The 13339-nt window shown below is 36.3% G+C and overlaps 1 protein-coding gene across 2 annotated transcripts in view; it reads left to right on the top strand.

Moving 5' to 3' along the window:
* LOC122145061 (adhesion G-protein coupled receptor V1-like) overlaps positions 1-3597 on the top strand; it is a 33488-nt gene extending 29891 nt beyond the window's left edge. For both annotated transcript variants that reach the window (XM_042756645.1, XM_042756646.1), the window contains exon 6: positions 3313-3597. In XM_042756645.1, the coding sequence (XP_042612579.1) occupies positions 3313-3457 (145 nt within the window). In that variant the 3' untranslated portion in view covers positions 3458-3597. The remainder of the gene's footprint in view (positions 1-3312) is intronic.
* Positions 3598-13339: the final 9742 nt, after the last annotated feature.

Consider the following 13339-nt stretch of genomic DNA (forward strand, 5'->3'; position numbering starts at 1 on the left):
ACACTTTAAAATACATTAAAAAAGAAAATCGGTTATTTTACATTGTAATAATATTTCACAATATTACTGTTCTGATTGTATTTTTGAACACTAGTGTATGCAATTTAGACAGTAAAGTAAAATTGAAGAACATTTTTAAAACTTTTAAAGAAAAACTTGTTCGAGAACCCTTAGAAATTACTTTAATTAGTATAGCATGATGCAGTGCAGTCATTTTCCAAGTCACTTCAGTTGTGAAATATGAGTGGAAACATCAGAGGTGTTGTACATCACTTTGTATTTAAGCCATGGCCTCATGAGAGCCTGGTTTTCATTGAGAGAGGAAGTGCTCTAGCCAGTTCCATTCCAACAGAGCAGTGGTTCCTCAGGGTTTGGGGACCTGCTGCTTCAGAGGCAGCCAGGCCCAGACCACAGGCTGGAATGTGCTTACAGAGATGGAAAGCAAGGGCAGTCAGGGAGAGGAGAGAGAGAACAGCGCGTATAAAGTGAACAGTAAACGGGGGGAGAACAAAGAAATAATAAAATTGGATGTTTTTGGAAGAACTCTAAATGGAAGTAAAGTTAATTAAAATGAAAAAGTGTACCAGTGTAATTTACATAACATGTAAAAAGAATTAATTACAGTAACAATACAATGCTTATTTAGGTAATTAACATGAAATAGATTGACATGTCCTGTGTTAAAACATGCTATACTCTTAAACTACTCTTAAACTATTTTAAACAGCATTTTGCTTTTGCTTATATATATATATATATATATATATATATATATATAATTACTCTATGCATGCTTTCACAACCTCATTAATTGACAGATTTCATATAATATTGGTACTTTTAATTAAAGCTGTTAGAAACAGGGATTTTTCATTATTTAAATGAACCAGTTAAGATAAAAAGGTGAATAAAAATGATAAATAAAATGGCAACCAGTTACAGGATCTACACTTTCTGTTGTACATTCATGTAGTTTTTATGTAATTATTATTGATATAATATTAAGAGGTTTCCCTCTCTGTCTTGGGTGGTTACGGTCCGACTTGTATGAACACTGTAAAGTTAACCAAAGTTTCTATGGCAATAGCATCAGTTAATGTAAATGGCAACCAAAACGTCATTAAAGTAAATGTAAGACACAAAGATAGATAAACACAAACAGCAGGTAAATTTAGACAGGTGGAAGCAATGACCATGGCATTTTTGGTGTTAAACTTTGGCCCTGTGCCATGTGTTGTCTATCGGATGAGGAATGTGTGGCCTACTTTTCATAGCCAAGTCTTTCATAATGTTTGCCTGCTTCTGCTGGCAGGTCTTCCGCTGGCTCGCCGCAGACGTGTCCATCATGTATGACCTATGACTCTGCTCGTATTTGTACTCATGGTCTCATCAGAGCCATACTAACATCAAAGCACCAACAGAACAGATGTTAATGTGTGTGCAGTAGTTCTGCTGGTGAAACTCACTGGGACGGTGCTGACACTGAAGGCACAGGATGCCGTGTTCTCAAACAGCAAGTCTGGTCCCTAAAGGAAGCTCGATATTGGATTGAACTGATTCTCTTCACCCTCATTCACGCTAATGAAAGCCAATTATAATCTCATTTGCTGTATTTTGTCATGCATGCATGGATATCAGCAATGATGCTTTAGAGAATTTGAGGATTATTTGAAATCTCTCTCTTGAACTTGCAAGGTGTTTGCTTGGCTTAATTTGATTAGACGCTGGCATGCCCAAACAAGGCTGCAGGTGCATGCATGATTGTCTAACATCATCAGGGATGCAGTACATGCTCCCAGGGAAGTGCCGTGTTGTGGAGGTTAAACCGATGAATATTCTTTTTCCCTAGATGTGGGTTCTGCACATCTGATGTTTCATCTAATATGTTTCAATCATGTGCTTAAGCTAATATGTTATCTAATTTCAGCCTCTAATTGTTCCATTTGTTCACTAAATTTCCTGGTAGCCTCAGTGAACGGATGCATGAGTTGTAAATCAAATAACCGCTGAATGGCTTTATTAAAAGAGCAAATTCAGGTCTTCTGCCATTGTTTGGAGCCTTCGAAGTGCCGGGCCGAGCTCACGTCCATGTTTATGTAATGAAAGGAGAGCATGATGGATGAGTCAGCCTGTTCTCCCTTCTGAAGTCGTACTTGTTTGTTCCCTCATTAAACGTACGAATTATAAAACAGGGTTCTCAGGGGGTCGAGGAGGTGAGTGGATGCAAATAAGGCCTGCTGAAAGAAACAATGACACAGACAGTCTCTCCCTCTCACTAATTATCAGCCACAGCGTTGCCTGGTTGTGTACTTTGGCCGACAGTAATCACAAATGCATTGCCGGTGGGCGAGAGGAGTTAGTAGAGCCAAAGGAAGTGGTGTTAGGTAACATACAAGAAGTGAGAAGATTCATTAGGGATGGGTGACAGCAATGATTGGTCATGAAAACACAAAATTGCTTTATTGGTTCATTTATTTATTTATTTATTATAATATTTTCAAACTGATTCAGAAATGTAAAAATTTTCAATCGCATTTGTTTGTTTTCGGACATTTTTATACAATTTAATTTGTATTCTTTTTATTTAGTTTGGTTACATCATTTTTACTGGTAGTTGCTGTATTGTGTCATTGCTTATTTGCAAAATTGGGTTCATGAGTACTTTATCTGTTGGTCATTCAAATCTAGAATGATCAAAATGCAAACCCCTAGACTTTGTTCATAATGCCATAACTTTGAGTAAATTATTATTTTACGTAGATGCTAGAATGTCAGGTTTTGAACTAGCATGTTTGCCAATATGCTTGAGTGACTCTTGGCACTGAGAGGCATTGTTTGCCCACATGAAGTACTATGTGCCCATGGCTGCCCTCATTTGCTCCAGAACAGTCTCTGGACTGTGACCTGCATAATGAGACAACTCATTTTATTCTGCTTCTTTTGTTGTTTTGGTTTGTTTGTTTTTGTTGGCAGCCATCTTGTACTCCTGCCCCAGGTCAGTAAATGTGGCCACATGGCTCTCATGCCAGAGCGAGAGCGGTTCAGAGAGCTCTAGCTGCATGTGAAAGGCTTGTCTGAACTATGGAAAAACTGAAGCATCCCTGGCCAGCTCACTCTGTAACTGAAAACAGCACCCATGGCTGCTGGCACCGGTGCATGCAGCACAGATAAAACAGCACAGTCAGCATCCATGCATCTGAAAACTGATGAGAAAGCTTTTGTGATTTTTCTTTTTTTCTTTTTCAAATGTGCCTATTTGATCATGCAAACTCAATTGAAGTTTAACTCAATTTCTTTCTGTTTGTTCTTCAGAGGTGCCCATGATGTTGTATCTGTTTACTCTGGTCACTCTGATCTGTCTCTGGGCTGGACTGCACATGGCCTACAGATACCTGTGGATGCTGATCCTCCTTGTTATCTTCAACATCTTTGTGATAAGAACACACACACAATATGATGTAACTTTTATTAAAGAGCTCTCTTTCTTTTTAAAGCCCTTTCATGCATATATTTAGAGTAGATTTTATACTAACTAGTAAGTTTTAGTAAATACCTAATGACACTACATTATAAATATCAATAAACTGTGATATCAAGGCCACTTTTGTGCTTTCTTTCTTTTTCTTTCTTTCTTTCTTCCTTTCTTTCTTTCTTTCTTTCTTTCTTTCTAGATCATGTCTTTTGTTTGTTTTTGTTTGTTTGTTTCTTCTTCCTTTCTTTCTTTCTTTCTTTCTTTCTTTCTTTCTGTCAAAATTGATCAAAAGTGACATTTATAATGTTGCAAAAGGTTTATTTTACAAACAAATGCTGTTCTTTTGAACTTTGTGTTCATCAAAAAACATGTAGAAAAGGTGTCAAGGTTTTCATGAAAATATTAAGCAGCACAACATTACACAATATCTCTGAAGGATCATGTGACACTGACTGGAGCTCTGCCATTAAATAAATTACATTTTAAAATATATTAAAATAGAAAATGGATATTGTAAATGTTGTTTGTTGTAATGTATGTTTTACAATATTACTGTTAACCTTTTTGATTAAAGGGGACATCAGATGCCCATTATCCACAAGTTGGTATGATTCTTTAGGGTCTTCATGAAATGTCTTGGACTCTGTATATGGCTCAGAGGTGGTCTTATTCAAAAGCTAGCTATCTATGTAGAAACCGGCTGCAAATTGAAACAGCTCACAGGGTGACACCATTTCAGACACAGACAGTACATAACAAACTGGCTGCGTGTTTTCTTTTCAGCTTCTCTGAGCTGGCAGACACGGCAGAAACCTAACAAAATGCAAAAAATAAAAAAAGCTGAACATTTCATCCGATGATTCCTTTAATAAAATGCAGCCTTGGTTAGCACAAGCGGCTTCTTTCAAAAATGTTACAAATACCTTTTTGAATGGTAGTTTATTCATTTAGTTAGTATGCGGTTAATGATGACACTTTTTACAAAACAGAGCAAGTTGTGACTGGCTAAATTATCAATGCGTGCAATCTAATATTACCTCTAAAGTGTTTTGTCACTGAAGTCGGTGTGAAAGTGATAAAGTTGTGACCTGTGGTCAGTTCTGACCCCTAGAATCACAGTCAGTTAGATTTAATTGTCCACATATTTAAAAGCATTAAGTCCTAATCCTGAAGATTGATCGGTACAGGTAATCTTCCCATTTGAGGGCCCAGTGGGCTCTTCACCTTTCGTTTAAGACCTGCAAACAGCGGTTTTATCTTTGAATTACCAATGCATTACTCTCACAATCACCTCGCTATCACTGTAAAACTGCCCAGTCTGCTGATGTGTAGTTTCTTTCCAGCTCTAGATTGATCAAGTGGATAGTTATTGTACTCGATCTACATCCATAACACTGCTTCCTGCCTTCAATATTTCATCACTGTTACAGTTAGTGTAAACAACAAATAAACACACAGTTGATAGGGTTGATTATATTTGTTCTGCTTCTGTGTTGCTTGTCCTACATTACAGACTGATTAATAGCAGGTCAGAGAAGCTGATGTTGTTTCTGACATAGTCAAAACATGGGTTGGACATGATGCCCTTCATCTAGAAAGAGCATAAAAAGCATGAAAATTTGTTTTGAGTTCCTTTGAGTCAAACTCTAACATAGAAATGTCAGCAGTGTCTACAACAAAACATGATCTCCTTCTCTGGAAAATATTCATAAACATGTTGGAGGCCAGTACAGACATCGGTGGACATGCTGATGTATGGTTTATACAACTTTTTCAATTCTCTTATTTCCTGCAAGCACTTCAATCTGTTTTCAATAACCAAGCCTTGTGCATCTGTTTTCATGGGTGCTGTTTTTTCCGTGATGCTAATTTTCCATGCTTGTCCTCTTTTTTTCTAAGTAGCTGTTGCCATAAAAGCAGTTAAGCTGCAGTAATGTCATTTAAATGGTGCTAGTTCCTGTCTGATTGGGAAGCCTGTAAACAGCTTGATATTAACCTCTGCTGATTTCAGGATTTCAGGATGTATAATAAAGAAGTTGAAAAAGGTATCAAGGTATATGTCTGCTTATGTGTATGCAAAGAGAATTCCTGCCATGTGCTAATAAAAAAAATGGAATGGAACTGTTGTTGATCACCACCAGTGCACTGAATCAGATTAATGATTACATCAGATCAGATGAATCATTTAATGACTACATGTATTCATTCTTCAGTAGCCAGCAGCAGTATTTATATTGCTACACTACCATTCAGAATTTTGCAGGTTTCCTGAAAAAATGAATAAATATCACAAATATTAAGCAGCACATCTGTTTACTACATTGATTATAAGAAATGCTACTTGAGCACCAAGTCAGAATATTAGAATGATCTCTGACGAATCATGTGACACTGGAATCTAATCTAAATTTTAAATACATTAAAATAGAAGCATTAGAGGTGAGCATTAGAGTCTTCTTTAAGATGCATTAAAAAAAAATCTCATGGAGCACAAACTGTTGAATGGTTTTATGCATGTCTTTCTATTGCAGATAGTTGATGTAGCATAGTTAACAAGGCAGTTTTCTCTCCCGCAGTCCAACTTACTTTTTACTTCTATTACTAAAAATTGTTTTAAAGAAAACAGAAAAAGAGAGAATCAACACTTTTTATTCTTATCCTATAAAAAATACTGGAAAATAACCCTAATTGGATAGCACCCAAAAAAAGACATTTCACACCTCTGTGACCTTTTTTATTTGAGTCCAGTCTTTTTAATGAATTCTGATTGTTCTGAATGATTCTGTTTATTTTCATCCATTATCTGTGAATGTGTTTCTCACACAAGTTATTGTATGACTTCAGTAGACTTAGAATATGACATACAGATCATATAGATGACTTTTATGATACTTTTGTCTTACTTTAAAGATTCTGTTACAGTATGTCTTTTTTGAAGCTTGAATGAATGTGGATGCAGATGAGTGCATAGGTGAACTATTCCGTTAAAGGCAAATATATTAACCAGTGGTCTCTCTCTCCACCATTTCTCGCAAGGTGCACCATGTCAGCTCATTTCCCTTATATCGAAGGTAGTAAAAACCACACCTACTATTCTGAACTGAGAACAGTTATGTAATTAGCAGAAGTAATTGAGCATGCTGCTCTGGCCTCTGGAAATTTGTGTGTCTTTCAGGCATCAGTGACAAAGCTGCCCAGCGAAGCAAGGGCTGCCCTCTTATAGTCTATAAATAAGCCCTGAAATCAATACTCTATTTTTGTGAGTGGTATGTGTGTGCACTTATATTCACTATTTTCCTTACCTGTCACTGATGCTGAGCCACAGTGGTTTTAGTGAGGGTTGAATTATTGTTATTCAATTCAGCTTCAAAGAAATTTTAACAAAACAGTGCAAGATATTCCTGATATTTTCCACACTATTTAAATCATAAATAGAATGCAAGAACTCATATCACATTATTCAATAACTGTCTCTGTTTCTCAGAAACTCTATATTTCTCTGTACTTCCAAAAGCTCAGCACTTTTCCCCTCATTTTAGATTCACCTGCAGTCTGTCACCCACATGTCCCATTTGTTATGACATTTCTGGTGTTCATGAGATATTTGGCACAAGTGTGTGTACAGCGATATTCGGTAGGGTGCTGCTGCCAATATAAATGGTGGTTGGTCAGACCCTCATTGACAATGATGTCAGAGGGAGGGAAATTATGTCATGCTGTCACAAAATCTGGATTTTGAGACCAAATGATTAATTGGTGATGTTTGTTCTTTTTGTTGGAATGTCAATCAAAAGGACACTTTAGGTCACTTCCTTACTTAGCTTGAAATGTTACTCCTGAAAGAATTTTAAATTAGACTTTTATGATTTTTTTAAAACACTACAGACCAAAAGTTTGGAAACATTACTATGTTTTTACTACCATTACTATAACTTTATACAGACCAAAAGTTTGGAAACATTACTATGTTTTTACTACCATTACTATAACTTTATGCATGTCCAGAAAATATAAAACCAAAAATACAAAAATTAAAAATAAAAGTTACAGACACACCAGGTTCCACCTCCATTCATTCATAGCGCACGCCCTCACCTGAGTACTGAGCACTTCCACCTGACCCTCATCAACAGTCAATCACCTCTGCACTACAAATACCACACAAGCACTCAGTCAGCATCCGGTCTCGTTCGCAACAAGGTCTTATCTTTATGCTAACTCTAAGGACTAACTCTATCTCTACTTACCTCTCTCCAGCGATCTTCAGAAGTTCCCAGCCATCTCCGTGCGTGTGTGTGGTACACCTCCCTACCTTGACGTCTCTATCCCTCTACTACGGATCCATTCATCACTGCCAGTCTCCATATCACTTTTCCCAGCAATACCCGCTCCTCTGCTTGTGCCTGAATAAAACTGTCTTTCTGTTATCCTCAGCCTCCTGGGTATTTCGTAACAATATATTACATTTTCTATTTTAAAAAACAGTAGGGATTGAGGCTGTGCCATATTGTTACCTTTAATTATGTTCATAATATTGCATAACTTACTGTTTAAGTAACAAATCTATTGACCAGGATTATATGGACTACTAGAATAGGGGAAATATTATTCTATTTTATTTACATTTACATTTACATTTAGTCATTTAGTCATTTAGCATACGCTTTTATCCAAAGCGACTTACAAATGAGGACAATGGAAGCAATCAAAAACAACAAAAGAGCAATGATATATAAGTGCTATAACAAGTCTCAGTTAGCCTAAACACAGTATACGTAGCAAAGGGCTTTTAAATAATAATAAATAAAAAGAAAACAGATAGAATAGAAAAAGAAATAGAGTAGGCTAGTGTTAGAGGTCTTTTTTTTAAATTGTATAATAAATGAAAAGAAAAATAGATAGAATACAAAAAGATTAAAAAGGTAGTTAATTTTTAAATAAATTTTTTTTATTTTTTTTTTTAATAGAATTAGAATAGTGAGTGAAAAAGTTAGAGGGTCAAATAAAGATGGAAGAGATGTGTTTTAAGCCGATTCTTAAAGATGGCTAAGGACTCAGCTGCTCGGATTGAGTTGGTCAGGTCATTCCACCAGGAGGGAACATTTCATTTAAAAGTCCGTAAAAGTGAATTAATCTGAATTAAAATTAATTAATTAAATAATCTTAATTAATTAAAAGTGAATTAATTAATCTATTAATCTGCAGTGTCAGTATGCTGAGCTCATCTAACTTGCGATTCATCTTTTTCAGGGTCTGTATGTGTTTTCCATCTTCATCATGCATAATCAGCACTTCTGGCCTGCTAAGGCAACCTACACTGTGGAGATGGCACTGGTGGTGCTACTGTCGGTGGGGGAGAAATCAGCAAATCCACACAGAACCTCATCAGTGCCATGGAAGAGGTGTGTCTGTCAATGCTTTATTTGGCAGTGGTATCTGACAGCCTATCATACCACACATGTACTTGTAAGATTACATTGATAGTCTTAGATTTATGTGTGTTTGCTTAACCACATATTTATCATTCTCAAGCCAAGGTAGAGGACTTTGTTCACTGATTCAGCTCATGCACACATAGACTGTAAAAGTGTTATGTTATAAAGAGGCCTGGTGTAGAAGCTCACATTCCTCTGAGCCCTCAATGTAAACTATACACAGATCCGGGAAAGAGGGTGTACGGGAGGTTAGGAGGGGAAATGTAGGACTGTGAAGTGAGCACAGGCTGCCTGGGAAAGATGGCCAGAGATCAAGAAAGGCTTTTAGAGGAGATATTCCTACGATCTGCAACTTTAATGCTGAGCTGTTCTCAAGACACTACACTTTATTAGTGAGACTTAAAAGCATACTACTGCCGAAGCTTTAAATTGAGTAGAATGTATATAAATTTATATTTTTTTCAATCATGAACAGAAATATTAATTATAAATATTAACATATAGGTATATGCCTGTGTAATTATAATATTAAAGTCAATGACGCAGCATTTTTTTTTTTTAAAGGTGCGTAAAGTTAGTAATATGCACCTATAGGCAGGTACACAACGTGCACACACTGCTTATTACACACATAGGGACGTGCAGCATCACACAAACATGCCAAATATTAAAAATGAAAGGATTACAATGTAAAAGAGTATTATTAATCTTATATATATAGATTATTATAGCCATAAAGGCTTAAGGAAATCTTGTAGCAGATCTAGACATGTGGAGCTGGGGAGGTGGAGGTTTCCTGTGCTGCAGTACAAGCTTACAGTGAACGCGGAACCAGAATATTTAAGTTTTGAGTGAGCAAGCTTATTGGCTGCAGAATCTCAGCCTCTTGTGAATATTTAAATGATAACATCTAATTATTTTCTTGGGTGTTTTAAAAGTATTTAAAAGTATTTGCTGAATGAAAACCACTGCTCCACTTTTATCTGAAAAAAATAAATAAAAACAGTTTGAATGAAAAGTTGTGCCTAATTGTATTGAAAGATCTATAATGAACATTATATTAAATATCAATTCTAAATCTGTTCTAAGCTTAGTTTTTCCCGTATATACATGATAGTACTTGTGTGTTTATATAATTTAATAAAATTCAACACATAAATGCAAGTAAATTCATTAATAAAATGAATAAGAAAAAAAAAAAAAATTTAAATCAAGAGTCATTTTTGCATGTTATCGTGTTTGCCAAAATCTGAATCATGAAATACCTAAAGATTCCCACCTCTAATAGTAAACATAAGTTTGGTACTTTTACATTTAGGAGGGTTGTATTATCATGAAACTTAAAGGATGAAAGTAAAAACCCTTTAGAAGTGCTTCATTCCACTTTTACATAGTTCGCCCTACTTATTCATACTTTGTTTTTATGCCATCAGTGTTAGAGGTTTTCAGTGTGTGAGTGCTAATGATGAGACTTGTGTTAAGTTTAAGCTCCAAAAATTGAATAAAGTTTATATAAAAGAGAAAAAATCCATCCAAAGTGGCTTGAAATTGTTCATAATGTATTTAATTATTTAGGTAAAGCCAATTTATTCTCAAAACCCCTGCTTAGTAGTATCTATTGATTCTATAGTTTCCCACTCATATTGAATTTTGATTTGAAAATAGAGCATTAGTGTACAAATCCATAAGATTGTGGCAGGACTCTAGTTTTAGGGACATTGACCTCCAAGTTCAGATTTGAGAGAAGTGAAGTAATCCTGTTTTGTTCATGAGAGCACTGGCTCCTATCTTAAAGCAGCTCGTAGTGTCACATGTGGCCTTGAGACAAGAGGCAGTTGGGCTGGGAGGAGGTGACTGGTGGAGAGAGGAAAGGAAACAGTGCTCTGGAGCGGTGGCCGTCTCCTTAGGCTCTTCAAACAGACATGACTAGGTGCCTGGTGGTGCTCAGTTCACCCGTTGTACATTCTGTTCTGATTACAGGACTGTCTATGGACTATTGTGCCAGAATGAGGTGCCTGGGACATGGGGGACTGGAGTTGCCTCTCCCTCCATCCTCCTGGGATAAAGCGCTAAGCCAAAGGAAATGTTGTGTTTAATGGGGTTAATTATTCTTTACTTTGATGATTGAAATTAGTAAAAGAGTAGGTTTATGTCACATGATGGAGTCAGAAGGTTAGTGTGATGAGTCTCACTGCCTCTTCATGACATAAGTCAGCAGTTTCTACACTATTTAGTTTTGTATGTCTCTCAAGTGTGAGAATGTTAGAAATGTGTAAGCTGGTAAAGAGTTTGTTATGCCATTTATATTACGATTCTGCAATGACCACTACTGGGATAACAACAAAATAACAGAGGAGCATGTGAAAATATGAATTGACCTGTCCCAAATCAGCCGTGTTGCTATTAAGTTATTAAAGGGTGTTTGTGTAGCAGAGATAGTTGGCTATGTTGTTCACAGTATTAATCATCAGTTTGCTGCATTATTATATAATTTTATGTGAGTGTAACTTGAGGTGTTGCTGAGGTGATAATGTGAGACTTACCATTCATTGACAAAGAATAATTATAGTCTATCAGGTTTTTGTGTTGTTAAAGTTTAGAAAAGAAAAAAAAATGTACTGGAAAACTGGATAAACCTAATATATATATTGTTATATATATTATTTTTTTAAATTAATATTATGTATAAATGAACTTCATAAAAAAAGAAAAAAAAAAGAAATCTTTTGTAGCATTATAAACTTTCCTCACATGTAAATCTCAGCCCCAGTTAGACCAGAATTCATTGTGAAACGTTTGAATGCTTGTGAATGCTGACTCACCCCCCAAACCCATCTTTATAAACATTCAAGCCCTTGTAACCTCTGAATGACCCCTGCACCAGACATACCAGTGAATGGCTGATATGCGTGTCTCCTTTCAGCTCAGACTGAGTGTGCAAACTAGATCAACAACAAAAGGCATTTTAATGTGGTGAAGCTTTGGAAATCTGTAGTTATTTGCTTTTTTGTACATTTAAAGATGTTTTTTGTAATGTTTTGCAGATCTATGCAGACTGGGAGAGAGCTTCACTGAGGCCCAGCAGTCAGCCTAGCAGTGTTTTTAAACAGAGTCCTCAGGACGAGACCTACGTCACAGAAGAAGGCTCCTGAACACTAATCTGGTGCAGGACGAGGAGTCACAGGAGTCTGATGACCTCATATTTGCCTTAAAAACTGGTAAGTCCCTTTTTCAACCACCATTCGATATGCATTGACTGGATATTCATCCCACCGATGTACTTCATAATAAACGATGAAAATATCTTCCTGGCATTAAATTATAGCACATTTTCAGAACTGATTAAGGTATGTAAACCGAAAGAATAAAAACATGGTTTGTGTGTGTGGACATATCAGATCAGTATGGAGCTTAACAAACCAGTTCTACAAACTTACCAAGTGAAACAGAAAGTTGTTTGTGTCTTTAGGACAACTGATTAAAAAAAAATCATAAGGCGTCAAACCAGGCAATTATAGTTTTTTTTTTTTATGTATTTGTTTGAATTGAAAATTTATAATAAAAACAGTAATAGTTAAATACATTTCTGAAATAACATTCTATGCTTTGTTTTGCTAAAAAGCACATTTGACTTTTGATTTCTGTGCTATTTATACATGCTTGTTAATGTTTTTAAACGAACGACCCAAAAACAATACATTTAAAATCCACCTGATCTGTGACTCACCAGATTTGTAAAATGAGTGCGCATTTTTAAGGTCAGCATTCCCATGCCAGCCTAGCTCTTGTTTGTTGGTGAAAGATGTATGTAACTCTATTCTGGCTATTGAGTCGAAGCTATGGAGATTCTTTTGCTTTCTGTCTTCCTTTCTGCCTCTGTGGATTTTCTTTTTTCTTGGAAGCCTCATTAACACTTCAGTAACATGCGTCCATGCCCCTGAGTAGAGGATCAACACCTCACTTTGTGTGAAAAACAACCCATTTTGACCGTGATTGTAGCACATCAGCTGCACATTTAAACAGACCAGCAGTTGTTTTATATTCAGTCACAGTGTGGTATATTAAACAAAAGAAGTCATTCTGACTGCTCAATTTTATTTCCTTCAGCAAGTTTCTCGCTGGTCTGAGGGACAGGTGGTAAAGCTGAATAGATGACCTACTGAATATATTGCTCTTATGTTCCTGGAGAGAGTTCAGACATGGCGAAGACTTTACAGTGTGTGTGTGAGTATGTGTACGACTGAAATGGGCAGGAGGGGAAAAACCACTGTGGACCAGAGAGGTTTGCGGTCTGACCTTCTTGGATGATACAAGTGTGGCACACCCAAGACTAAAGAGCTGCCGTCAGCTACATGAACCCATGGTTCTGTAAGAGCTAAAACAGCCACTATGTGTCCTCCCATTAGTTAAACAGATTTTTTGAGAAAATTAT

This window comes from Cyprinus carpio, chromosome A5, assembly GCF_018340385.1.
Source record: "Cyprinus carpio isolate SPL01 chromosome A5, ASM1834038v1, whole genome shotgun sequence".
NCBI classification, from domain to species: domain Eukaryota; kingdom Metazoa; phylum Chordata; class Actinopteri; order Cypriniformes; family Cyprinidae; genus Cyprinus; species Cyprinus carpio.